Raw genomic sequence first — 26569 nt, forward strand, 5'->3', positions numbered from 1 at the left:
CTCCACCCTCCCTCAGTGCTCCCAATGCACTTTGCTCCAATTTTGCCTACTGTGGGAGCAAAGGAGGAGGTGGTTATATATTTGTCTGATACATTTGCATGCCCTGAAATGAAGTATCACAGCTGATCTGTAGTTTCTTTGCCCACCACTGTGCTATATCAGTGCTGGGTAAAGAACATAGCTGTCAACTTACAGATTTGAAAATAAGGGACCAGCAGCCTCAAAAATAAGGGATCAGCAGCCAAAATAAGGGATTTTCCAAACGTAGGTATGTTCCGCTTCTGAGCCCCTCTGAGCAAAAGGCAGAAAGCCCAGCCAGCAGCCAAACAAAGCCTCAAGGAAAACCACTGTCACCTCTCCGCTGGGAAGCGCTGAGCAAAGGCGAGTCCCCAGGCAACGCAGCCAATTTGATCAGCACAAGGCATGCAAGCTCCACCCCCCCCAGTCGTTCTTAGACTCCTTATTGGGTGAGCAGCACAGCCAAGCAACACAGTTGGAGCCTCCCTCCTCCCTGGCCAGCAGGGAGGGAGGGAGAGGAGCTGCTTCCTTTGAAACCCGGGAAATTTAAGGGACATCATCAATAAGGGACAGCAGCAGGACACGGCGCTGGGATAAGGGGCTGTCCCGCCAAATAAGGGACGATTGACAGCTATGGTAAAGAAACCTTCAGCCTACACATTTGCAGGGACAAGAATTGCAACAGAGTTTGGGAGCCTGCTCTAGCTACTGAAATGTACATTCACTTTCTTCCCTAAGAGCTACAGATCAACTGTAAAACTTCATTTCAGGGCATGCAAACTTATCAGACACCGTTCTGATTGTTCACAAAGCTGGGTGGGGGCGGGAAGCAAGGAAATAATAATTCTATTTATAGTCTTATGTCCCCCATGGCTCTTTTGTAGGCTGCAATCTTTCCTTTTTTTCACATCAGTCTTCCTGGAGTCTTGCTGGAGAGCCTCAGCAGAAGCCAACACCCTAATCGTAGCCACTGGCTACCAAGTTGTTATTTTTATGGAGGCTCCCTCTAAGGGTCAATTCCAACAGTTCCTGGGCAGAAACTAAAATGCATTCATTTATTAAATGTATATTAGGATTGCAGCCTTGGAAAGCTGGGCCACTTAAATAACAACAGAAGAAGGCTTTACTACTTAGCAATATAGCACTTAGTTTGAATTTGGTGGGTAGCAGGCTTTGGGAGTGAGTAACTGTTAACACATTTTCACTTGGGCTCACCTTATGCATTCAACGGATTCTGGTCTTGATTTCAGATCCTGGTGTTTAGCAGCCACTCCAAAATGAATGGGGAACAGCCCCCCAAGAATAATGTCTCCTTTCTTCTGTGCCCTTTGATTCGGTCCATAGGCATAGGCAGAGGTATTCCAAGTAAACGCAAAGAGGAGCAAACAGAAACTATAAAAAGTCATCGTTCCTCCTTTTCACGAGGGACAGAGGTTGCAAACTTCAAAATGGCCACACAAGAGGAGCAGGCCTAATAACCTTCAACAAGCCTTTTCACTTCTGAGCACTGCGCACTGCGGATCTGGTGGGGATGCTTGGTGTACGGTAAGCCACAGGATAGCAGCCATAATTCCACCATCTCCTCAGTGGTCTTCTCCATCGCAATTGACCCAATACAGCAGTTTCTTGCTTCCTCGCCGCTTGTTAGATGGAGCCCATCTTCAAGACCCCCTAAAAAGAAAAAGGAGATGTAAAGAAGTTATCTCAGGTGCACTCTGAGCTGTCCATAGACTGTGCCTCTTCCCCAATACCATCGCCTTAAAAATAAGGGATGCACTATGCCAGGGCTTCTCAAATTGTGGTCCATGACCCACCAGTGGTTTGTGAGCATCAGTTGGGTGGTCTGTGGCATGTCAGCATTCAACATTCATATTGATTTTCACTGTACAGTCATACCTCAGGTTGAATGTGCTTCGGGATGATCACGTTCGAGTTGCGCTCTGCGGCAACCCAGAAGTAATGGAGCGCGTTACTTCTGGGTTTCGCCGCTTGCGCATGCGCAGATGCTCAAAATGACGTCACGCGCATGCGCAGAAGCAGCGATAAGCGACACGCACATGCGCAGACATGCCTTCGCTGGTTACGTTTGCTTCTAGATGTGAACAGGGCTCCGGAACGGATCCCGTTCACATCTAGAGGTACCACTGTATTTTTTCTTGCTTCTTTTACTTCTGTTCTATTTTATTGTATTGCACTTTGAATCCAATACAGCGGTACCTCGGGTTACAAACACCTCGGGTTACAGACTCCGCTAACCCGGAAGTAGTACCTTGGGTTAAGAACTTTACCTCAGGATGAGAACAGAAACCGAGAGGCGGCTTGGCGGCAGCGGGAGGCCCCATTAGCTAAAGTGGTACCTCAGGTTAAGAACGGTTTCAGGTGAAGAACGGACCTCCGGAACCAATTAAGTTCGTAACCTGAGGTACCGCTGAATAAGACAAGAAGCAATGAAAACACAGTTGAAAAATCACACAGCACCAAACACAGCATATTGCAACTTCTATAACAGGCAGAAAGATCAGCAAGTGACCCGTCAAGCCCACCAGCAATTTTAAAGGGGTCCATGAGGGAGAAAAGGTTTGGGATTGGAAACCACTGCACTACGCAGCTTACAGATTCATTCAGTTTCCTTTCTCCTTAGTATTTTGATAATATACAGTACATGGTTTTAAAGTTTGTTTCCATAAGTTGCATTGTGGTGGGGGAAAGCAACTCATCAGTAACGATAAAATGGCCCCTTACGCCTGTCAACAGAATCACCCCCGATGTCAGGTTACAAATCATGATGTCCACAGCTCACATCTCTGATCTCAAAGTCCTTCATTATTTTGCTGTTAAACATATTTATAGACTACCTACAGTGCAAAACACCTCAGGCAGCCCACATGTTACAAGTGACAAGGAGAAAATGCAATGAAATGAATTTTTAAAAATCGAAAACAGCAAGTCAAGTCAAATAAATAGAATTCAACAGAACAGCACAGCCACTAAAGCCTGTACACAACCCTATTGGAAAGCCTGGACAAAGAGGAGGGTCTCTGCCTGGCGCAGAAAAGACGCAACATTTGGGGACAGGCTAAGAGGGGCATTTCGCATAAGTGGTGCCACAACCACCATAGCACTCTCCCCAGTCAGCCCTTGTCAAGTTTGCGAGAGTGGGGACACTGATTGGAGCAGGGAGTTGTAGATAAATGTAGTGTTTGGACAGGTTTGTGTGATAAAAGGTGGCTTTTTCGGGTTCAGGGCTTTAAAACTTAGCCACCAGCTCCATGAATAATTTGTACATGACCCTCCAACCCTTGTTGTGTTTGGCCTCAATACATCTCTATGATGTTGGTCATTGCTACTATGATTGTGGAACCGAGGCAGAGAGAAAGTGCCTTGCCAATGCCATGCGACCAGTTCATGACAAACCCAAGTCCAGTCATGGCACATCACGTTTCCGAGCACAATTCAAAGTGTTGGTGCTGACCTTTAAAGCCCTAAACGGCCTTGGTCCAGCATACCTGAAGGAGTGTCTCCACCCCCATCATTCTACCTGGACACTGAGGTCCAGCGCCAAGGGCCTTCTGGCGGTTTCCTCACTGCGAGAAGCCAAGTTACAGGGAACCAGGCAGAGGGCCTTCTCGGTAGTGGCGCCCTCCCTGTGGAACACCCTCCCACCAGATGTCAAAGAGAACAACAACTACCAGACTTTCAGAAGACATCTGAAGGCAGCCCTGTTTAGGGAAGCTTTTAATGTTTGATGTATTACAGTATTTTAATGTTTTTTTTTGGAAGCCGCCCAGAGTGGCTGGGGAAGCCCAGCCAGATGGGCAGGGTATAAATAAATTATTATTATTATTATTATTATTATTATTATTATTATTATTATTATTATTATTATTATTATTATTATTATCATCATCATCATCATCATCATCATCATCACCACATTCTCTGCTATTCCAGCCCTAATCATGGTTGCTCCTTAGAAGAAGATGAAAAATTTGAAACAAGAAGACCCACACAAAGAGTGATGATGATGATGATGATGATGATGATGATGATTATAGACTTCTTCTTTTTACAGCTCAAAAGGGGCATACACAAGCATCATGATTCAAAAAATCTCAAACAACAAAGCAAAAGTATATACATCAATAAAAATCATCAAACCATTGGGGAGAGGAAGAACCGCCTCCATCACCTGCACTTTCTTTCTCAGCTATCAAATCTCCTAATAACCTGCATTTTCCTTACAACAGGATTAATTGCGGGTGTGATGGACACAGTTAGATTCAATAGTTGTCTACTGAACTCAGCTGCAAGCTGCCTTGAGAGCAGGCTGATCACATGATCACTTTCCATAAAATAGATGGTGGAGGCCTATAATAATAATTTATTATTTGTACCCCGCCCATCTGGCTGGGATTCCCCAGCCACTCTGGGCGGCTTCCATAGAAACCAAAATACAATAAAATATCACAGATTAAAAACTTCCCTGAAGCCTTAAGATGTCTTCTGAATGTCAGGTAGTTGTTTATCGTTTTGACATCTGATGGGAGGGCGTTCCACAGGGCGGGCGCCACTACCGAGAAGGCCCTCTGCCTGGTTCCCTGTAGCTTTGCTTCTCACAATGAGGGAACCGCCAGAAGGCCCTCAGCGCTGGACCTCAGCGTCCGGGCAGAACGATGGGGGTGGAGACGCTCCTTCAGCCTAGGGATGTTGCCCCTCCAGTTCCTCAGAGGACATGGTTCCCAGACCCCTCCCCACCCTGGCAACACCCTCCTATGGACACACACTTCTAAAGTGTGGTCTGAAGACCAAGAGACCACCACCTTACTGAAGTTGAGCAGGTCAAGGTATGGTTGGTGCCTGGATAGATGATGGTCTGGGAACCACATGTCAGCTGCCTTGGGTCCCAAGGTGAGAGAAAGGCAGAATATAAGCTAATTCCTGTGCACTTCCTCCTCAAGTAAGAATGTGGCCAATGGCCCATTTAGTCCAGCCTCCTGTTCTCACAGTGGCCAACCAGCTGTCTTTCTGAAACCCGCAAGCAGGATGCAAAGCACCAGAGCACTGTGTCCAGCAACTGGTATGCAGAAGCATAGTTTAGCTATGTGCTGCGAGAAGAAGTCCTTTCTTTTATCTTTCCTGAATCCTCACACATTCAGTTTCACTGCAGGTCCATGAGCTCTAGTGTTATGAGAGACGGAAAACACCTCTTCTCTATCCATTTTCTCCATGCATAATTTCATTAACTGCTATCGTGTTGCTTCTTACTTGCTTTTTATCTAAACTAAGAAGTCCCAAATCCTGCAACCTTTCTTTAATAGGTCACCCGCTTGATCATTTTGGTTGCCCTTTTCTGAACCTTTCTCAACTTTGCAATATAATAATAATAATAATAATAATAATAATAATAATAATAATAATTTATTTATACCCCGTCCATCTGGCTGGGCTTCCCCAGCCACTCTGGGCGGCTTCCAAAAAAATATTAAAATACTGTGATACATCAAACATTAAAAGCTTCCCTAAACAGGGCTGCCTTCAGATGTCTTCTAAAAGTCTGGTAGTTGTTGTTCTCTTTGACATCTGGTGGGAGGGTGTTCCACAGGGAGGGCACCACCACCGAGAAGGTCCTCTGCCTGGTTCCCTGTAACTTGGCTTCTTGATATCCTTCTTGAGGTGACCAGAACTGTATACGGTATTCCAAATGCATTCACAGAATCATAGAATTGTAGAGTTGGAAGGGACCACGAGGGTCATCTAGTCCAACCCCCTATAATACAGGAATCTTTCACCCAATATGGGTCTTGAACCCACAGCCTTGAGATGAAGAGTCTCATGCTCTACCAACTCAGCTATCTGTTCACACCATAGATTTGTATAATGGTGTTATGATACTAGCAGTTATACTTTTCAATTCATTTCCCAAGGATCCCTAGTATGGCATCTGCCTTCTTCATGGCCAATGCACACTGGGTTGGCCTCTTCATTAAGCCATCTACTATTACCAGCATTGGAAATTCGCCAGGCACATTGTGCACCTTGCAATCGGCCACTTGCAACCAAGGGAATCATAGAATCATAGAATCATAGAATCATAGAGTTGGAAGAGACCACAAGGGCCATCGAGTCCAACCCCCTGCCAAGCAGGAAACACCATCAGAGCACTCCTGACATATGGTTGTCAAGCCTCTGCTTAAAGGCCTCCAAAGTAGGAGACTCCACCACACTCCTTGGCAGCAAATTCCACTGTCGAACAGCTCTTACTGTCAGGAAGTTCTTCCTAATGTTTAGGTGGAATCTTCTTTCTTGTAGTTTGGATCCATTGCTCCGTGTCCGCTTCTCTGGAGCAGCAGAAAACAACCTTTCTCCCTCCTCTATGTGACATCCTTTTATATATTTGAACATGGCTATCATATCACCCCTTAACCTCCTCTTCTCCAGGCTAAACATGCCCAGCTCCCTTAGCCGTTCCTCATAAGACATCGTTTCCAGGCCTTTGACCATTTTGGTTGCCCTCCTCTGGACACGTTCCAGTTTGTCAGTGTCCTTCTTGAATTGTGGTGCCCAGAACTGGACACAGTACTCCAGGTGTGGTCTGACCAGAGCAGAATACAGTGGCACTATTACTTCCCTTGATCTAGATGCTATACTCCTATTGATGCAGCCCAGAATTGCATTGGCTTTTTTAGCTGCCGCGTCACACTGTTGGCTCATGTCAAGTTTGTGGTCAACCAAGACTCCTAGATCCTTTTCACATGTACTGCTCTCAAGCCAGGTGTCACCCATCTTGTATTTGTGCCTCTCATTTTTTTTGCCCAAGTGCAATACTTTACATTTCTCCCTGTTAAAATTCATTTTGTTTGTTTTTGCCCAGTTCTCTAATCTGTCAAGGTCGTTTTGAAGTGTGATCCTGTCCTCTGGGGTGTTAGCCACCCCTCCCAGTTTGGTGTCATCTGCAAATTTGATCAGGATGCCCTTGAGTCCATCATCCAAGTCGTTGATAAAGATGTTAAATAAGACCGGGCCCAAGACAGAACCCTGTGGCACCCCACTAGTCACTCTTCTCCAGGATGAAGAGGAACCATTGATGAGCACCCTTTGGGTTCGGTCAGTCAGCCAGTTACAAATCCACTGAGTGGTAGCAGAGTCAAGACCGCATTTTACCAGCTTCTTTACAAGAATATCATGGGGCACCTTGTCAAATGCCTTACTGAAATCAAGGTAGGCTATATCCACTGAGTTCCCTTCATCTACCAGGCTTGTAATTCTGTCAAAAAATGAGATCAGGTTAGTCTGACATGACTTATTTTTCAGAAATCCATGCTGACTATTGGTGATCACAGCATTCCTTTCTAGGTGCTCACAGACTGTTTGCTTAATGATCTGCTCCAGAATCTTCCCTGCTATTGATGTCAGACTGACTGGGCGGTAATTATTTGGGTCCTCTCTTTTCCCCTTTTTGAAAATAGGGACAACATTTGCCCTCCTCCAGTCTGCCGGGACTTCGCCTGTTCTCCAGGATTTCTCGAAGATGACTGCCAGTGGTTCTGAGATCACATCTGCCAGTTCTTTTAATACTCTTGGATGCAGTTCATCTGGCCCTGGAGACTTGAATACATCTAAACTAGCCAAATATTCTTGTACTGTCTCCTTAGTTATTCTGGGAAGAAGCTCAGGTGTCAGGATGGCGCCTGATGTCTCCACCAACTGGAGGTGCATGCCAGCAGATTCTTGGATCTTGACTGTTTTCACACACTAGCAACACATCCTCTAGAATTCTTTCATTATATTTTATCTGCACAGAATGAATTTCAGGAACCAAAAAGCTGCACTGAAAAATACAACTTTCAAGCCATCCGGCCCCAAAATGGCAACCACACATTCCGTTTTCGCAACTGCAAACCTGGTTTAAGGAGCCATTTGGTGCCTAGCTTAAAAAGCAGAGACATCACCTTGCCAACAAAAGTCCGTATAGCTAAAGCTCTGGTTTTCCCAGTAGTGATGTATGGAAGTGAGAGCTGGACCATAAGGAAGTCTGATCGCCAAAGAATGGATGCTTTTGAATCATGGTGCTGGAGGAGACTCTTGAGAGTCCCATGGACTGCAAGAAGATCAGACCTCTCCATTCTTAGGGAAATCAGCCCTGAGTGCTCCCTGGAAGGACAGATTCTGAAGCCGAGGCTCCAAGACTTTGGCCACCTCATGAGAAGAGAAGACTCCCTGGAAAAGACCCTGATGTTGGGAAAGATCATAGAATCATAGAGTTGGAAGAGACCACAAGGGCCATCGAGTCCAACCCCCTGCCCAGCAGGAAACACCATCAGAGCACTCCTGACATATGGTTGTCAAGCCTCTGCTTAAAGACCTCCAAAGAAGGAGACTCCACCACACTCCTTGGCAGCAAATTCCACTGTCGAACAGCTCTTACTGTCAGGAAGTTCTTCCTAATGTTCAGATGGAGGGCACAAGGAGAAGGGGACGACAGAGGACGAGATGGTGGGACAGTGTTCTCGAAGCTACTAACATGAGTTTGACCAAACTGAGGGAGGCAGTGGAAGACAGGAGTGCCTGGCGTGCTCTGGTCCAGGGGGTCACGAAAAGTCGGACACGACTACACAACAACAAATTATACGTCCGTGTTTCAAACACTGACTATGACCCTAAGTTCTTACTCCTGGTCTGTCACTGCAAGTTCAGACCCCATGAGCATATATGTGAGATATTTTTGCTCTAACGTGTGTCATTTTACACTTCTGTAGCCAGACAGTCCTACAAAGAAAGAACTAAGAATGTTGTTGAATAGGTGGGGCAGGTCAAAGGATCCTAGAATCATGTGCCCCCCCCCAGCAGACAAATTCACAATAGCTCTGAGTAGCAGAGAGCATAGGTCTGAAAGCAGAAACGGTACAGCATAGCAACTTTAATTCTTCTAATTGCAGCCCGTACCAATAATTTTTTAATACCTGACTCTACCTGGGATCCTAACCAATGGACAGTAATGAGGGCAGCCCTGCTTAAGCGCACAATGTCCCTTAAAATAATTTTTGGAAGTGGTTTTTTTTTTATTATAAAAAACCGAAAATATATTGGTTACACTTTCTCTCTGTGAAGGTGATCTTTCTGCCCAGGCTGGAATGCGCAAACACCTCGGGTCACCCTTCAGTGAGCATCAGCCAGCTCACCTCCCTGCCAAGTCCACGGCAACACACGTTCCATCTCCGGGACGACGGTGTGACTTTTGGAGGCTCTATGCCTCATTTAGCCCTGGTAATGGCCTAATTGGGTTGGAAAAATGCAGGGGCAGGAGTGCGATTAAAAAACCAGCTTTGTGGTGCCTATTTCAGCCATCGGAAAGGAAGGGAAGGAAGCAAAGAAGAACAAGCTTCGACAAAAGGCTTTCTACTCTCAGCGCTTAATGGTAGATCTTTGCTTTTAATGAAGGCCGATGCTACCTGTGACACCGGGCATTATCCCTGAAAGTATGAAGAGGGCCAGTGCAAAACAGGCACAGCATCTCTGTTAAAGGTCTGTGCGTGATTCACTCTCTACAGTTCCGTAAAAACACAAAGACAAAAAACCTACTCCACCCCCTTTCGAACCCAAAGGCTTTGCCTTCAGCTCTCTGAGTAGACTGTAGTTATTGTAGAGTTAATAGATGATTTTACTTGGCAGGAATGAAAGTGACACAGGGAAACTGGAGTGACGAACCCCGCCATTCATTCAAAACACATCAGTTCGGGCAGTTCCACTATGCACTTTTTACACGAATCCATTAGAATATGTGATCCTTGACAACATTTTGCTGGTTAACTGCACAAATAGTGCCTATCCCTGCTATAATTTCTCCCATATTTCACAAATGCTTTAAAACGTCACATTTTCTCAATGTTCCAAGGCTTCTAAAATTACTGCTAAAAGGAAGCTTTTGTTTTTTTAAAAAGCACAAACAGATATCCTAACGTACACGTTGGAACATGCAAGTGTTACAAAAGATGAGGGCTGACATCTTAAAAACATAACATTTCAGGGTTTATTTCTGAGCAAGCATCCACAAGTGTGCTGTTTGGTCCGATTATTTGGAAGTAGCAAAAAAATAAAATAAAACAAATAAGAGTTGTGTATGCTTTCTTCCCATGCCTAGTTTGGCAATTGCTACTTTAGACCAACAAGTACGTGACATTTCTATACTTACATTAGACAACATTTTAAGCCACATTAGCCTCAGCCCCCAACTCATCCAGGTATAGGATTGCACCATAAATATTCCAGCAGGGGGAGAGATGGGAATGAAGGCCCACTCCAGACAGACAGACAGACTGACAGACCAGCTGCCTTTTACTCCTCCCCAGTCTGAGCTGTTTCCATCCAAGCTAGTGTTTAAGGAACTATGTAATTTTAAGTAAAGGTAAAGTGACCCCTGACCGTTAGGTCCAGTCGTGACCAACTCTGGGGTTGCGCGCTCATCTCGCTTTATTGGCCGAGGGAGCTGGCGTACAGCTTCCGGGTCATGTGGCCAGCATGACTAAGCCGCTTCTGGCGAACCAGAGCAGCGCACGGAAACACCGTTTACCTTCCCGCTGGAGCGGTACCTATTTATCTACTTGCACTTTGACGTGCTTTTGAACTGCTAGGTTGGCAGGAGCAGGGACCGAGCAACGGGAGCTCACCCCATCACGGGGATTCGAACCACCGACCTTCTGATCGGCAAGTCCTAGGCTCAGTGGTTTAACCCACAGCGCCACCCGTGTCTGTAACTTTAAGTACTGGTGCCTAAATTTGCTTGTTTTGATTTTCATTCCCCATTCCTTTTTCTCTCACCGCCCCCCGCCCCCCCCGGTCCATTATATTGTAAGTGTGGAAGGAGACTGCCTTTTGTTGTAGTTGTTGCTTTGATTGTTGTTGTTGCTGCTGCACTGAGAGACTTTTGGGCTGAAAACCAGGGTGATAGATAGATAAATGCGTTAAGGATAATGTTGCACAATCAGTATTTTCAAAACCACTGCTGGCATTTCTCAATTAAATGAACCACCATATATTAATTCTACTATTAATCTAGGATTCTAGGGAGGCATTTACATAATTTATTAGTGTTACATTTTGGAAACAGCTAAGCTTAAGGAAGCGTGAACAAACTGGTTTTTGCAAGGTTATCAAAACTGTTACCAGCTATGAAAATTCTTGTAGGGGAGAAAGTGACTTATAAGACATAGTAATTTCAGTACGGAGATCAATAATACAGAATGAATAAGGAATTGAACCCAGTGTGTTTTGACTATACACAATTTTGGCTTTAGGGATGATCCCCAGAACGTAACAACTGTGTAAATTGCAGGCTTACTATACAAATTCTACAATTCTATGATTCTATGTATAGGAACTTTAAAAATATTCTATGACACAGATGCCTTCCCCACCCCAAAAGGTAAAAAGTCTTAAAAAAATTACTGAAAACTGTAGGAGTAAAGTAGATAACAGGTGCTCAATGTAATAATAATGAGCAACTGCTGTATACCACTGATATTTAATGAGAAGGGGGTATAAATATTTTTATTTGTAAATTAATTTAATTGTGTCAAAATTAATTATTTTTTTATTGTACTCATAAAGCTTTACTTAGTAAGTTTTGATTAAGGCAGGTATTAAGTTAAAATATTCTTGCACACCATCAACATGCAGTTCATCTTAGCAACTAGCTCTCCATTTGGCTTTTTCTGTAAGTTCCAATAGAGCATTTGTTTTAAAATATAGATTCCTGCCCATATCTATTCCCCTGTGTGTTTTTTCAAACTTAATTTCACTACAGCAAGTTTTTCCCCTTATGTCAGCACTCTGAGAGTTGCACCTGTCTTTGTGTCATGAGACCCAGATGAGTTCAAATGCTAACACTGTTATACTGTGGGAGATACTGCAGTGGAGCAGAACGGGCCCAGGTTGATTTTTGGATAATAGGCTTGAGGCTGCACTGTCAGCAAACAGAAAATCCTGTTTTGACTCAAAAGCTAAGTGGAATAAAGACAGAATGCACTGGAATTGAATTAGGGCACAGAAAGGAGCCTACTTTTCATATGGTTTGAAAATTACCAACAGGTACCTTATTTTTCGCTCTATAAGACGCACCAGACCATAAGATGCACCTAGTTTTGGGAGGAGGAAAACAAGAAAAAAAATATTCTGAATCTCAGAAGCCAGAACAGCAAGAGGGATCGCTGCGCAGTGAAAGCAGCAATCCCCCTTGCTGTTCTGGCATCTGGGAAAGCTGCGCAGCCTGCATTCGCTCCATAAGACGCACACACATTCCCCCTTACTTTTTAGGAGGGAAAAAGTGAGTCTTATAGAGCAAAAAATATGGTAGTTACTAGAGGTAAAGGAATTGGTGGTGAGGAAGAAAAGGTTTCCCTTTTCTGTCTGTTGCCCCCACTGCTGCCCCTCTGAGTCAGATAGCTTATTGCAAGTGTTGTTGCTTTATTCTCAACAGTTCTTAGTGCCACATTCTGTCTTATACATTTGAAGCACAGTTAAAGCACGTGACTTCCCACAAAGAATCCTGTAATTTCCACCTCACAGACCTACCATTCCCAGAATCCTTTACAAGCTATAGTTCCCAGAATTCTTTGTCAGGTGTTTTAACTGTGCATTTGTTGTGTTTCAAATGTAAGGTGTGAATCTGCCCATTGAGCTTGTCCTGCAGAAGGAAGCCAGGACAGCAAGGAGTCTAGGAACAAAGTCTTATGAGGAACGGCTGGAAGAGGAAAGGTAAAGGGACCCCTGACCGTTAGGTCCAGTCACAGACGACGCTGGGGTTGCGGCGCTCATCTCGCTTTACAGTGATACCTTGGGATGCGAACGGGATCCGTTCACATCCTGAAGCGAACATAACAAGCGATGGCACGTCTGTGTGCGGGCGGGTCGCGTTTTGCCGATTCCGAACATGCGCATGACGTCATTTTGAGCATCTGCGCATGCGCAAGCAGCGAAACCCAGAAGTAACGCACTCTGTTACTTCCGGGTTGCTGCGGAGCGCAACTCGAACGCACTCAACCCGAAGCACATTCAACCTGAGGTATGACTGTACTGGCCGAGGGAGCTGGTGTACAGCTTCCTGGTCCTGTGGCCAGCATGACTAAGCCACTTCTGGCGAACCAGAGCAGCGCACGGAAACGCCGTTTACCTTCCTGCTGGAGCGGTACCTATTTATCTACTTGGACTCTGACGTGCTTTCGAACTGCTAGGTTGGCAGGAGCAGGGACCGAGCAACGGGAGCTCATGCCGTCGCGGGGATTCGAACCGCCAACCTTCTGATCGGCAAGCCCTAGTATGTTTAATTTGGGAAGCTGGAGATTTAAGGGGAGGCATGATAGCGGTCTTCAAATATCTGAAGGGCTCCATCATGCAGAAGATGGAGCAGACCTGCTCTCTCTTGCCCCAGAGATTAGAACGAGAACAATGTGTAGGAGTTGTAGGAGGAATAGATGAGGCTAAAAATCTGTTCACCAAACTGTCTTAGGAGGTAGGTGGGATCTCCTTCACTGGAGTTATTTAAGCCGAGGCTCAATGACCATCTGTTAGGGATGGTGCAGCTGTGGATCCTGCACTGCGCTGAGCAGAGGGCTGGGCCATAATACCTCCAGGGTCCCTTCTAACTATCTGGCTGTATTGGCTACAAAATGCATCCACAGGAAATCCAGCAGGGAAGAATTCTGGCTGTTGTGTGCCTTCGTAAAGGTAAAGGGACCCCTGACCGTTAGGTCCAGGCGTGGCTGACTCTGAGGTTGCGGCGCTCATCTCACTTTATTGGCCGAGGGAGCCGGCGTACAGCTTCTGGGTCATGTGGCCAGCATGACGAAGCCACTTCTGGTGAACCAGAGCAGCGCACGGAAATGCCGTTTACCTTCCCGCCGGAGCGGTACCTATTTATCTACTTGCACTTTGACGTGCTTTCGAACTGCTAGGTTGGCAGGAGCAGGGACCGAGCAACGGGAGCTCACCCCGTCGCGGAGATTCGAACCGCCAACCTTCTGATCAGCAAGCCCTAGGCTCTGTGGTTTAACCCACAGCAGCACCCGCATCCCTGTGAGCCTTTTTACCATCTCCTAAAAGACGTTACTTTTTTTTAATCAACAAACACATAACTTCTTGTCCCTCTCTCACACGTATGTGAAATATTGAATTTAGAGGAAATGAAGCATTATTTGGATCTGGAAAGTACCAAAACCAGATTGCTCTAAACCAGATTGCTTCTAATACAGATTAATAGTTGTCTTCCTTTCCTGTCACTGTCAGCTGACCCCTTAATTATTTAATTATTTGATTAATTATCACCTTGCCTCATGGGTACCTGCTTCTGCACTTTCTTTATATATGACTGCCAGCAGTGCACACAGTATTCTGGAATCTCTTCCCACATCAAGCACACTGTGTTACCACAGTCCAAAATGACTTTTGTCAGGATGTAGCAGATGGTAATCTATTGTACGTATAAGCTTTTGGCCATCCTCATGTGATGCTTAAACTATTGTAAGGGCTGATGAAGATCTCTTGTCTATATGGCAGAAATCCTTTGCATGATTAGTAGTCACACTTGCCTAGCCCATTTGGAGAAAAACATATATTGACACAAATAGTTGGCTTATTTCTACTTATCCATTCTATCTGCTCATTCATTCTTCCCATGAAATTATTTCTTTAACTGCTTTAGCAGACCTACACAAACTCATCCATCAACTAAACTGGAATAAGTACCTCTGGGCTTTTGACAAAGCAGGACACCAGGCCGCACATAGGTTCTGTCCACCAAGCTGTCTATGAATTGCAGGGATGCCCAGATCTCAATTCACTAAGGATTACTCATCTGCTCCACTTAAATGAATAGGAATGTCATGTTCTTAAGCAGATCCCCTTATTCAATGCAGCTCATGCACAATAATTTCCAGGTGGATTGTGCTCACTAAATCCTCTCATTGTTTTTAAAATGACCAAAACCATATTTTGCATATGTGAAGTTAAAATTTCAGTGCTAGAACACCTGATTTCACCAATTGTGCCATTATAACCTTTGTTCCAAATTTAATTTCCCTGTTAAATACAATGGTTAAATCATTCTGATCTCAACACAAATAAATATAATAATAATAATAATATACCACCCTTCAAAGATCACAAGGCGGTTTACAGTATAAAAACACAACACTTCACATGACAACAACAAGTAATAACCCCAAATGATCTGCAATATAGATAAGGAAGAACAAGTCTTGTTGAAGAACCAGCAGCATGGCTTCCACAACAATAAGTCTTGTCTAGCAAATATTTTAGAGGTGGGTGGGGTTTTTTTAGAGTGTCAATGAACATATGAATGGGGTGATCCAGAAGACACTTTATCCTTTGGCTTTCATAAAGCTTTTGACCAAGTCCCTCCCCAAAGGCTCCTGTGTAAGCTTAGTTATCATGGGAAGAGACCCCCTTATGGATTAGTAACTGGTAAAAGAACAGGAAGGAACAAATAGGAATAGATGGTAAGTTTTCTCAGTGGATGAATGTAAGAAGTGGGTTCACCCAAGGATGGGTTTTGGGACCTGTGCTTTTTGATTTCTTTGTAACTGATCTAGAATTAACGATGAGCCGCAAGGTGGCAGAGTTCGCTGGTGACTTCTCTTGCCCGCTTCCTGGCTCTGACTCTGTTCCGGCTTCTGACCTCTCTGATCCTTATTTGATGTTCTGGATGGAATGTGACCTCTACGTACCTTGGATTACATATTTATTTCTGACCTGCTTGAATGGACAGCCCACTTCCTAACACGTAGAACCTGACATCACAGAGTCTATCCCTACTGTGGCCCAACAATGACTTCCGCTGGCCATGGGCCAAGCTAGTCAGGGGTGAGATCTCAAAGGAAGAATCCTTTTTAAATAAAAAATCCTGCAGACGGTGAAACCACTTGTTCCCCAAAACTGCTTTGCAAAGCAGGTGCGGATGGTGAAGAGGGGCACATATGTTTGTGTGCACTTGAGGAAAAAACAATAATGTGGATGCCTCTATGCAGGGCAGGAAAGGGAGAGAAAGACACATTGACAGTAAGAGCACCTTGCTTAAAATGAGAGGGGGAAAGAATCTGATTTGCGAGAAAATATTTTGTTTAAGGAGAGATTTATGCCTCTGTTGGGTGCACTTCTTGAGGCAATTTAGAAGGAACATTGTCTCACTACATACTTTGGGGGGCTGGATACCTATGATATTATCTCCCATTTAGTTATTTAAACATATTTACAAGCTAGCTAAGGGACGTGGGTGGCGCTGTGGGTTAAACCACAGAGCCTAGGACTTGCCAATCAGAAGGTCGGCGGTTCGAATTCCTGTGACGGGGTGAGCTCCCGTTGCTCGGTCCCTGCTCCTGCCCACCTAGCAGTTCGAAAGCACGTCAAAGTGCAAGTAGATAAATAGGTACCACTCCGGCAGGAAGGTAAACGGCGTTTCCGTGCACTGCTCTGGTTCGCCAGAAGCGGCTTAGTCATGCTGGCCACATGACCCGGAAGCTGTACGCCAGCTCCCTCAGCCTATAGAGTGAGATGAGCGCGCAACCCCAGAGTCATCCACAACTGGACCTAATGGTCAGGGGTTCCCTTTACCTTTACCTTACAAGCTAGCTAAATCAACAACCCCATAAAAATCACTAGCCCCAAATAATATTTACTGGCTTACCTCAGCCACACAGGCTTAATTGTGATTTAAGAGCAACTGTTGAAAAATTGACACACGTCATTTGCTCAGCCAAGGGGAGTTGTGGTGGGTAGTTTAGATTGCTACACTGTGTAGCATCACTTCATAGTCCTGCTTTTCCTTTATGTAGGGTCGGTGTTTCTCAAACTTGGGTTCCCAGCTGTTGTTGGACTACATCTCCCATCATCCTTGACCACTGGTCCTGCTAGCTAAGGATGATGGGAGCTGTAGTTCAACAGCAGCTGGGGGCCCAAGTTTCAATTGTGTGTGGGGGGGGGGTGTCTCTAAATTATTGACAATCTTGGCCGTCAGACTGAAAAAGGTAACTGCCCATCTGGGCTCTGCAGGCATGAACTATGTAGAAGTGAAGCTGGGCAAATATCAATGCAAAAGTTAAGACTGTTGCTAGACATTACTATGTAAGCCTCTGCTTACTGACTTGTACCTCTCGCCTTCTTCTTTTTTAATGTTATGTTCATTATACAACAAAAAACCCCAAAGAACCCACTTCTCTGCCTGAGTGTCTGAAAAACAATTCTCACTCACTACAGGAAACCAAGTTCAATGGGACTTTCCTCTGCATGTGCACGTGATTGTAGCTGCGGAGCCCAATTCACAAAGAATTGCTTCCAAGCATGCTCCCTTGAAACGAACTCTGTCCTGACCAGATCCTTTTTATTTCATTGCAGCTCCTGCAGGAGACCTTCCCGCTGCATTGTGCCCACCAAACCCTCTAATTTGGTTTAAAACAAAAAAAAAACGGCAACAGCCCAGAGCCTGAAATGTATTTCACATGCTCTCATTTACAGGTCCCTTGCCAGAACACTTGATTTCACAAGTAGTGCCAATCTCATCCTTGCTGCAACCTGGCTGGAAACCGGCCCCGAGTTAATCATTCTAATCCACAGTTACCTTTTCTCACTTTGATCCACACGTGATTTACAGGACACAAAGCACAGCCAGGGAGGACAGCAAGGACCCACGTCACAGTTGTTTGGTCGGCAGCCCAATCCTCAACACGCTTGCAGTAAGAGCTGCTCAACAGTGGAACGGACTGCAGCTTTTTTAAGCAGAGGCTGAATCGTAGAATTGGAAGGGAGCACGGGAGTCATCTAGTCATGGGACTCGAACCCGAGTCTCATGTTTTAGCAACTGAGTTGGGTGGCCATTTGTCATGTACAGTGGTACCTCGGGTTACAGACGCTTCAGGTTACAGAGTCCGCTAACCCAGAAATAGTACCCTGGGTTAAGAACTTTGCTTCAGGATGAGAACAGAAATCGTGCTCCAGCGACACGGCAGCAGCGGGAGGCCCCATTAGCTAAAGTGGTGCTTCAGGTTAAGAACAGTTTCAGGTGAAGAACGCACCTCCAGAACGAATTAAGTTCTTAACCCGAGGTACCACTGTATTACCGAGATTCCCGCATTGCAGCGGGTTGGACTAGATGACCCTCGCAGGTCCCTTTCCAACCCTACGATTCTATGATTCCGTGACCCATCGATTTTTAGGAACCTGAGGTTGCCACTGCTGGACCCAGAGGGCCTTGCTTCCCAGGGTGGGGCTGTCCTATGAATATAAAGGGGCCATAGGAGCCAACTCCTAGACTCCCCCCAATAAAATATTTGGGGGGGGGGGCTGGGCCCATCTATTGCCATTCAAACAGTGTCATGTGATCAATTATGCGGGGCGGGGCTTACTCCCCCCCCCTATTTTATTCAATTTGGCACCCCTGGAAGGGGCCGCGCAACGAAATCCTAAGCTTGTTAGCTCGGCAGCGAGACCCGCTTCGCTTCGACGGGGTTTGCTCTGAAGGAAACGCGCTACAGGCTCGCAACCCAAGTTCCCACTCTGGACCCTCACTTCTAAACTGAGACGTGTTCAGACAACGAGGTTTTTTTTGTTAAATAAATAATAAAAAAGCACACAAACCCGAAAGGCTCATGAGCCCAGCGCACAGCTGCTTCAAAACCGGGCGCAAACTTGCCCGTCGGTCGGTGTGTGTGTGTGTGTGTGGTAAGAAGAAGCCCCCCATGCCCCCCTCCCAAGACATCCCCCAGGTAAAAGCAGAGACCCCCCCCCAAAAAAAAAGAAAGCGACACACTCTCACCCTCGCTCCGTCCCTCGCGCGCCTGCCAGGACCAGAATTTCTCACGGAGAAGCAGAAGACGCAGCAGCAGCGCTCCGGAGTGCGCACCAGCGCCCGCAGGGAAACTTTTCCGCCGCTTCCCGAGCAGCAGCAGCAGCAGCGACGACGCGCAACTCGGCGCAACTCGTCCGTCCGTCCGTCTACTCGCCCCGCGAAGACGCGCAGGTCCAGCCCACCGGCAGCGCCGCGCACCGCGCGCCCAGGGCGAGCCCACCTGCCGGCCAGCCGCTTCCCCGCAGCCAAAGGCGCCCGGCCTCCTCCATGGCGAGCCCGGTATGACCTTGCCAGGTAGACGGGGCAGCCGCCGGGCTTCCCACAGCTGCTGTCCGTCCGTCCCGTTCGTCCGCCTCCGGAGAGAGAGGGGGCGTGAGGGGGCGACGGAGGGCTGCGCTGGAGAAACCCCGTCGGGGAAATGCAAAGTCGGCGGAGTAGGGCGCGGAGGCGGCGGCGGCGGCGGCGCTGCAGTGGCGTCCAGGGCGCGCCGAGGGCTCTGGCGCTCCACCCTCGAGGGGGCGGAAGGCGGCCTGGGGTCGGCGAGGGAAGTGCGGGCGGAGCGGGGTTGGTTGGCGGGGCCTCGTCTTGGTAGCAGAAGTCCTGCTCTCAATACCCCCAGGTATGCCTTGCCGTATAGTTTTCCCAGTAGTGATGTACGGAAGTGAGAGCTGGACCATAAAGAAGGATGATCGCCGAAGAATGGATGCTTTTGAATCATGGTGCTGGAGGAGACTCTTGAGAGTCCCATGGACTACAAGAAGATCAAACCTATCCATTCTGAAGGAAATCAGCCCTGAGTGCTCACTGGAAGGACAGATCCTGAAGCTGAGGCTCCAATACTTTGGCCGCCTCATGAGAAGAGAAGACTCCTTGGAAAAGACCCTGATGTTGGGAAAGATGGAGGGCACAAGGAGAAGGGGACGGCAGAGAAAGAGATGGTGGGACAGTGTTCTGGAAGCTACCAGCATGAGTTTGGCCAAACTGCGGGAGGCAGTGGAAGACAGGAGTGCCTGGCGTGCTCTGGTCCAGGGGGTCACGAAGACTCGGACACGACTAAATGACTAAACAAAAACAATGCCTTGCCAGGTCATTCATGGATCTCTTCACATGTGGTGGGCGCCATTTCTGAAACCAGGAAAAAAATAAGCCACACTGCAAGGTAGCCAAGGGGCTGGCCCAGGGGTCAGCAACCTTTTTCAGCCCTGGGCCAGTCCACCGTCCCTCAGACCATGTGGGGGGCTGGACTATATTTTGAAAAATAAGAATGAACAAATTCCTATGCCCCACAAATAACCCAGAGAAGCATTTTAAATAAAAGCACACATTCTACTCGTGTAAAAACACTCTGATTCCCGGATCATCCGTGGGCCGGATTGAGAAGGCGATGGGGCCCCACCTGGCCCACGGGCCTTAGGTTCCCTACCCCTGGGATGGTCTCTCTGTATTATTCCTAATTCGAGGAGCTTCTGTGTGTTAACTTTCCGAAATATATCCCCTACCTTCATACAGTGGTGCCCCGCAAGACGAATGCCTCGCAAGACGGAAAACTCGCTAAACGAAAGAGTTTTCCGTTTTGGAGGTGCTTCGCAAAACGAATCTCCTATGGGCTTGCTTCGCAATACGACAATGTCTTGCGAGTTCCTGCTGGTTTTTTTCCCTCCCCCCCCTTTTTCTAAGCCGCTAAGCCGCTTATCAGCTGATCCGATCAGCAGAAAAGCCGCTAAAAGCCGCTAATAGCGCTAATCCGCTAATCCGTCAATGGGCTTGCTTCGCAAGATGAAAAAACCGCTAGACGAAGAGAATCACAGAACTGATTCTTTTCGTCTTGCGAGGCACCACTGTATATCTTAGGTAATGAGCAGTAGGAGAGCCATTTCCTTAAAGGCAACTGGAGGCCCCTGGCAGCCTTTCTGGACCTTGGTCCCAGGATAATTCGTAGTGTTGGGAGGGACCCGAGGGTCATCTAGTCCAACCCCCTGCAATGCTGGAATCTCAGGTCGATCATCTCAGACAGGTAGAATCATAGAATCATAACATCTTGGAGTCAGAAGGCACCACTAGGGTCATCTAGCCTAACCCAAGTCAGGAATCTTTTGCCCAATGTAGGGCTCGAACCATTGGCGGACCTTGGGGTCTTAAATTCAGCACCTTTTGCCTTCCATTCAAAATCTACTTAAGGATTCAGGGCACAGGTCCACAGAACAAAAACTGCATATAAATTGCATGTGCTAATTTCTATCTACAGATGCCTCTGGGGAAATAAGGTGGTGGATGGTGCTCTCCCCTAAATCCACCTCTGCTCAAACCCATGACCCTGAGATGAAGAGCCTTGTGCTCTACTAACTGAGCTGTTGTTGGACTGCAACTCCCACCATCCCTGACCACTAGCCTTGCTAGCTAGGAATGCTGAGAATTGTTGTAGTGCAACAAAAGCTGGGGACCCGAGGTCAAGAAGGGCGGTCTGAGGCCTGTGGCACTTTAAATGCTAACAGATTTATCATGGTATACAGTTTTGCAGCATATTGGGGAGAGCCAACGTGGTGCCCTCCAGGTGATGGTGGACTCTCAGGAGCCCCAGCCAGCATCACCAGTGGCCAGGGATGATGAGGATCTTATTCCAACATCATGTGAAGGGCACCACATGGGCTACCCCTCAGTTAGGTCTACCACTGTATGAACGAAGTGTGTATGTGCATACTGTTAAATTATGGGTGAACATATCAGACGACACAGCGATTCTTTAACAGCTCTTGTTTATTCACAGGCCAGGACAGAACTGAACTGAAGGGTTCAGCCAGCCTGCTTATATAGAGCTCCAGTACAACGTAACTGTAACAATTTTCTAAAACTATCCAATCACTGAACGCCACTTTCGATCCCTTATTTGCATAACTATCTACAGTATCCCCCTGCTGGCCCAGGGTGAGAACTTCAGTACATAACACATCCAGTCAATTAAAACTATATTTTGTACATAACACAGTTGCAGAGAAGCTGGTTGAGAGTTTAAGGTGCCACAGCACCGTCATTTTTTGCTGCAACAGATGGGCATGGGTACTCCTCTGAAAACTCTTGCCGCTATCCCAGTTTTGCTATGTTAATCAGCACCCAGTGTGGGACAGGAAGGCACTGTCTCTGTCCAAGCCTTTATGTACAGAACACAACTTCTTGATGAATTCTAATTCAGCTGTTTTGCACCAAATTCACTCTTTGAAATCATTTTCCAATTTTCACATCAGCCGTGGAGTATCCTGGGAGACTGAAATCTTCCCCCACTGGTTTCTTGATCTTACCATTTCTGATGGCAGAGTTACTATGTCATACATTATTTTGCATACACCTAGATCAGTTTGTCCTGTATAGAAAGCAGGAGTGCATTGCCAGGAAGTGAAAGCATTTTGCCCAATTTGAAGGATAAGGAAGTGAGAGAGCACGTGGGCCACATTCGGCTTGTGGAAGATTTCCACCCAGCCTTTGAGCTGCCCCCTTTTCCCCAATCCATGACACTCCTAGACTGTTAGTATCATGACAGCCATACTGTCATAACGAAGGGGGTTCAAAAATCTACACCTAAGCCTTCATTGGAATAATGCAAGATTCAGCTCCCATGACTTAATCTTAGGTATATTTTCTGATATTTTCTTGAGCAAAAAATTTAGTGCAATCAGATCTAAATTGACAGTTTATTTTGCCCTGCACAGCCGTGTCACCAAGACTGAGCTTGAGAACAGCCCTTTCTTTAAAGGCATCTGAGAAGAAACATCTTACAATTCAGGGGCAGTATTAAGGGGTGGCCCAGGGGGCCTGAGCCCATTGTTGTTTGTTGCAGACACTGGATCCCTTCCCACTTATCACCCTTTAATTTTATAGGAAAAGGAACGCTCCGATCCTAAACCTCCGCTGCCTTAACAGCTATAGGTAAAGGTAAAGGGACCTCTGACCTTTAAGTCCAGTCATGACCGACTCTGGGGTTGCGGCGCTCATCTCGCTTTATTGGCCGAGGGAGCCGGCGTACAGCTTCCGGGTCATGTGGCCAGCATGACTAAGCCACTTCTGGCGAACCAGAGCAGCGCACAGAAACGCCGTTTACCTTCCCACCAGAGCAGTACCTATTGATCTACTTGCACTTTGACGTGCTTTCGAACTGCTAGGTTGGCAGGAGCAGGGACCGAGCAACGGGAGCTCACCCCGTCACGGGGATTCGAACAGCGACCTGATCAGCAAGTCCTAGGCTCTGTGGTTTAACCCACAGCGCCACCCATGTCCCTCTTAACAGCTATACTCATATGTTAGAAAAGCTTTGGGAGTAAACCCTGAGGAACAGTCCCTACCCGCTGCCTTGCGGGACACCTTCAAGAAAAGGCAAGGCTAAGGAGTAAACCTTGCACAAATCCAGAGAGGAGTTCCTCAGGCAGTTGGATATTGTCTTGTACACCTCCTTCCTGTAACTGCTGCAGCCAAGTTGGTGCCAAACGTATTGCTCTGGTTTCCTTTTGACCCCATCAGTGAGCCCAAGGTGGGGGTGGGGGAGTCTTGTTGTCTGGGCAGATCAGGACCTCCAGGCTTGCACCCCTGAGAGAGCTGGGCACACTGCAAAGTGTAGCCACCCACACCTCATTTCCCCAGAGGCACCTATACATATAAATGAGTATATGTGGATTGTATGCAAATTTGGCTCTCTGCCCTGAATCCTTTATGTACTGTGCAACACTCCTGTCTTAAATAAAATCTAGTAAGTTATCTCAATTGAGAAAACTAAGCATAGGAATGAACAGAAACACTGAAATCAGGGATATTAACTGTGCTCCTAACCTGTAAGTCAAAATCTCCCTCTGCTGACTTTTGGACGCCTTCAACTATTTTTTAAACATTCTTAACCCTAAGCCCACAATGCTTTTCTTTAATTCTGGACAACTTGTATTGCAAAGCCTCACAGTTACAATCCGCCATAAAAAATAGAATCACAGAACTGTAGAATTGGAAGGGACCCCAAGGGCCATCTATTCCAAGCCTCAGCCATGACAAGAAAACTTATCTCTTTGAACATAGCGGGACTTAATTCCAAGTAAACAGGCATTGGGTTGTACTGTAAACTTTCTAATTCTGCAGCAGCAGTTCCAGTCATATTCCAGTGCTCACAAATGCATTCTTAATGTAGAAGAATTCTAATAGTGAAGCAGATACAAACTCGTTATTACAGTGAGTTTTTAATGAACTGTGTTTGTTGACCTGGAAACACCATTGTCTTATGTTTTGAGCTTTAGGAGTGGGTAGATGCAAATTGTGAGGTTACAAATTTCCTGTCCCTAGACTATATGGAGAAGTTTCTCAGGAGAAGGACATTCTCCCTTTCTACTCTCCAGAATGCCCAATCCCCTGGCTTCTATATAGAAATAAAGTGCTCTGATTTGTGGTTGAAGCTAGCCATCAACTTGAGCCATAGCACTATATAGTTTGGTGGAGGAAATTTTTCGAACAGGATATTCCTTCCTTGTTTCTGAAACATTCCCCTTGCCAACAAACAACGCTACTACATGGTACATGGCTCTTTTCTGGGATGGTTGGAGATAGATCTGAACCAGAATAATCTTTTTAGGAGTTTGGAATACACTGGACAACTTTATTGCAGGTCTGAAATCAAATTTGGATGGTCCAGTCATTACTGATTTCTTTTTTATATATAAATAATATTTATTAGTTTTCCAACAAATTAAACACAACACTACAAAAAACAAAAAAAGAAAAAACATACAACAATACAATACAATACAAAAAAAACCCCACTGCAAAAACACTAACATACATCTAACAAAGCAAAACAAAAACCATTTAAAACACAATCCAATTTCAATATCTTATCTTTCTTTCACTAATTTCCACGACCTCCTCGCACCTCCCTTTTTGTATTCCACTTCTATTAATTGTTTCAGCAATTCCTTTCCATCTTCCTCTGTTTCCTATCCTATAATTGTCTTAACACATTCTAACCTTATTTTTCCCTTTAATGCTCTATTAATCTATTTATACTTAATTCCTTATAACATTTCTACTAAAGCCATATAACTCCATTCCAACATTTTTCTAACATTCATTAATTTTACAGTATTTCTGTAAATAATCTTTAAACTTTTTCCAGTCTTCTTCCACCGACTCTTCTCCCTGGTCTCGGATTCTGCCAGTCATTTCCGCCAGTTCCATATAGTCCATCAACTTCACCTGCCATTCTTCCCTGGTGGGTAAATCTTGTGTCTTCCAATATTTAGCGATGAGTATTCTTGCTGCTGTTGTTGCATACATAAAAAAAGTTCTGTCCTTCTTTAACACCAATTGGCCGACCATGCCCAGGAGAAAGGCCTCCGGTTTCTTAAGGAAGATATATTTAAATACCTTTTTCATTTCATTATAAATCATCTCCCAGAATGCCTTAATCCTTGGGCACGTCCACCAAAGGTGAAAAAATGTACCTTCAGTCTCATTACATTTCCAGGATTTATTATCGGGCAAATGGTAGATTTTTCCAAGCTTAACTGGTGTCATGTACCACCTATAAATCATTTTCATTAAATTTTCTCTTAAGGCATTACATGCCGTAAATTTCATACCTGTGGTCCATAACCGTTCCCAGTCACAGTCATTACTGATTTCACAACAAAACTTGCCTACCCCAAAATGAGGGAGTTGCTTCTTGTGCCCCAGGGAGTATAAGTACATTAAGTTCGACATTAAAAGAAACTAACAAGGATTGAGGCATGCTTTTTGGCTTCCCAAAGCCATGAAATACTGAGGGTTGTGCTTGTGGGGAGGGCAAAAAGAGGAGGAGGTGACTAGCCAGCATGAAGCCTTAGTAGCATATAATAACCTAGAAGAGGGGGCCAGAGGCAGACGGGGTTGTGGGTCATTATATTAAAAAGAATCGGGGGGGGGGAGGGGGAAATACTTCCCTTTCCCAAACTTCAGAAACCTCCCTCATCCGTCTGTTTCAAGAGACAGTAGAGTGTGCCTCAGGGGTTGAACTAAAGTCACTGTGTTAGCAGCACCGAAGTGACTTCACTCGGGCACAAACCTGGGCAGTCTGTATGGAGGTCCTGGGTTGCCCAGAGGACAAGCCCCCCCCAGCCTTGTTGTTGTTGTTGTTTAGTCATTTAGCCATGTCCAACTCTTCATGACCCCCTGGACCAGAGCACGCCAGGCACTCCTGTCTTCCACTGCCTCCCACAGTTTGGTCAAACTCATGCTGGTAGCTTCGAGGACACTGTCCAACCATCTCGTCCTCTGTCATCCCCTTCTCCTTGTGCCCTCCATCTTTCCCAACATCAGGGTCTTTTCCAGGGAGTCTTCTCTTCTCATGAGGTGGCCAAAGTATTGGAGCCTCAGCTTCAGGATCTGTCCTTCCAGTGAGCACTCAGGGCTGATTTCCTTCAGGATGGAGAGGTTTGATCTTCTTGCAGTCCATGGGACTCTCAAGAGTCTCCTCCAGCACCATAATTCAAAAGCATCCATTCTTCGTTGATCAGCCTTCTTTATGGTCCAGCTCTCACTTCCGTACATCACTACTGGGAAAACCATAGCTTTAACTATACGGACCTTTGTTGGCAAGGTGATGTCTCAGCCTTGCTGATGTCCAAAGGAAAGCAGAGTCATACATTTAGCAACAACTTGGCTGCAGGAGTTGCTGGAAGGAGGCATACAAGGCACCATCCA

General features: G+C 46.0%; 1 protein-coding gene across 2 annotated transcripts in view; it reads right to left on the bottom strand.

The window, feature by feature from the left end:
- Window positions 1–18875, bottom strand: part of CASR (calcium sensing receptor) — a 53006-nt gene extending 34131 nt beyond the window's left edge. Inside the window, exons 1-2 of one of the 2 annotated variants that reach the window (XM_081176221.1) lie at window positions 18836–18875; window positions 1234–1689 (exon numbers count right to left, since the gene is read on the bottom strand). In XM_081176221.1, the coding sequence (XP_081032347.1) occupies window positions 1234–1424 (191 nt within the window). In that variant the 5' untranslated portion in view covers window positions 1425–1689; window positions 18836–18875. Of the gene's footprint in view, window positions 1–1233; window positions 1690–17275; window positions 17357–18835 lie in introns of those variants that run through there. The other variant, XM_081176220.1, reaches the window with a different exon arrangement.
- Between the last annotated feature and the right edge of the window lie 7694 nt (window positions 18876–26569).

The sequence above is a fragment of the Podarcis bocagei genome, assembly GCF_964188305.1.
Source record: "Podarcis bocagei genome assembly, chromosome: 17".
In the NCBI taxonomy this organism is placed as follows: domain Eukaryota; kingdom Metazoa; phylum Chordata; class Lepidosauria; order Squamata; family Lacertidae; genus Podarcis; species Podarcis bocagei.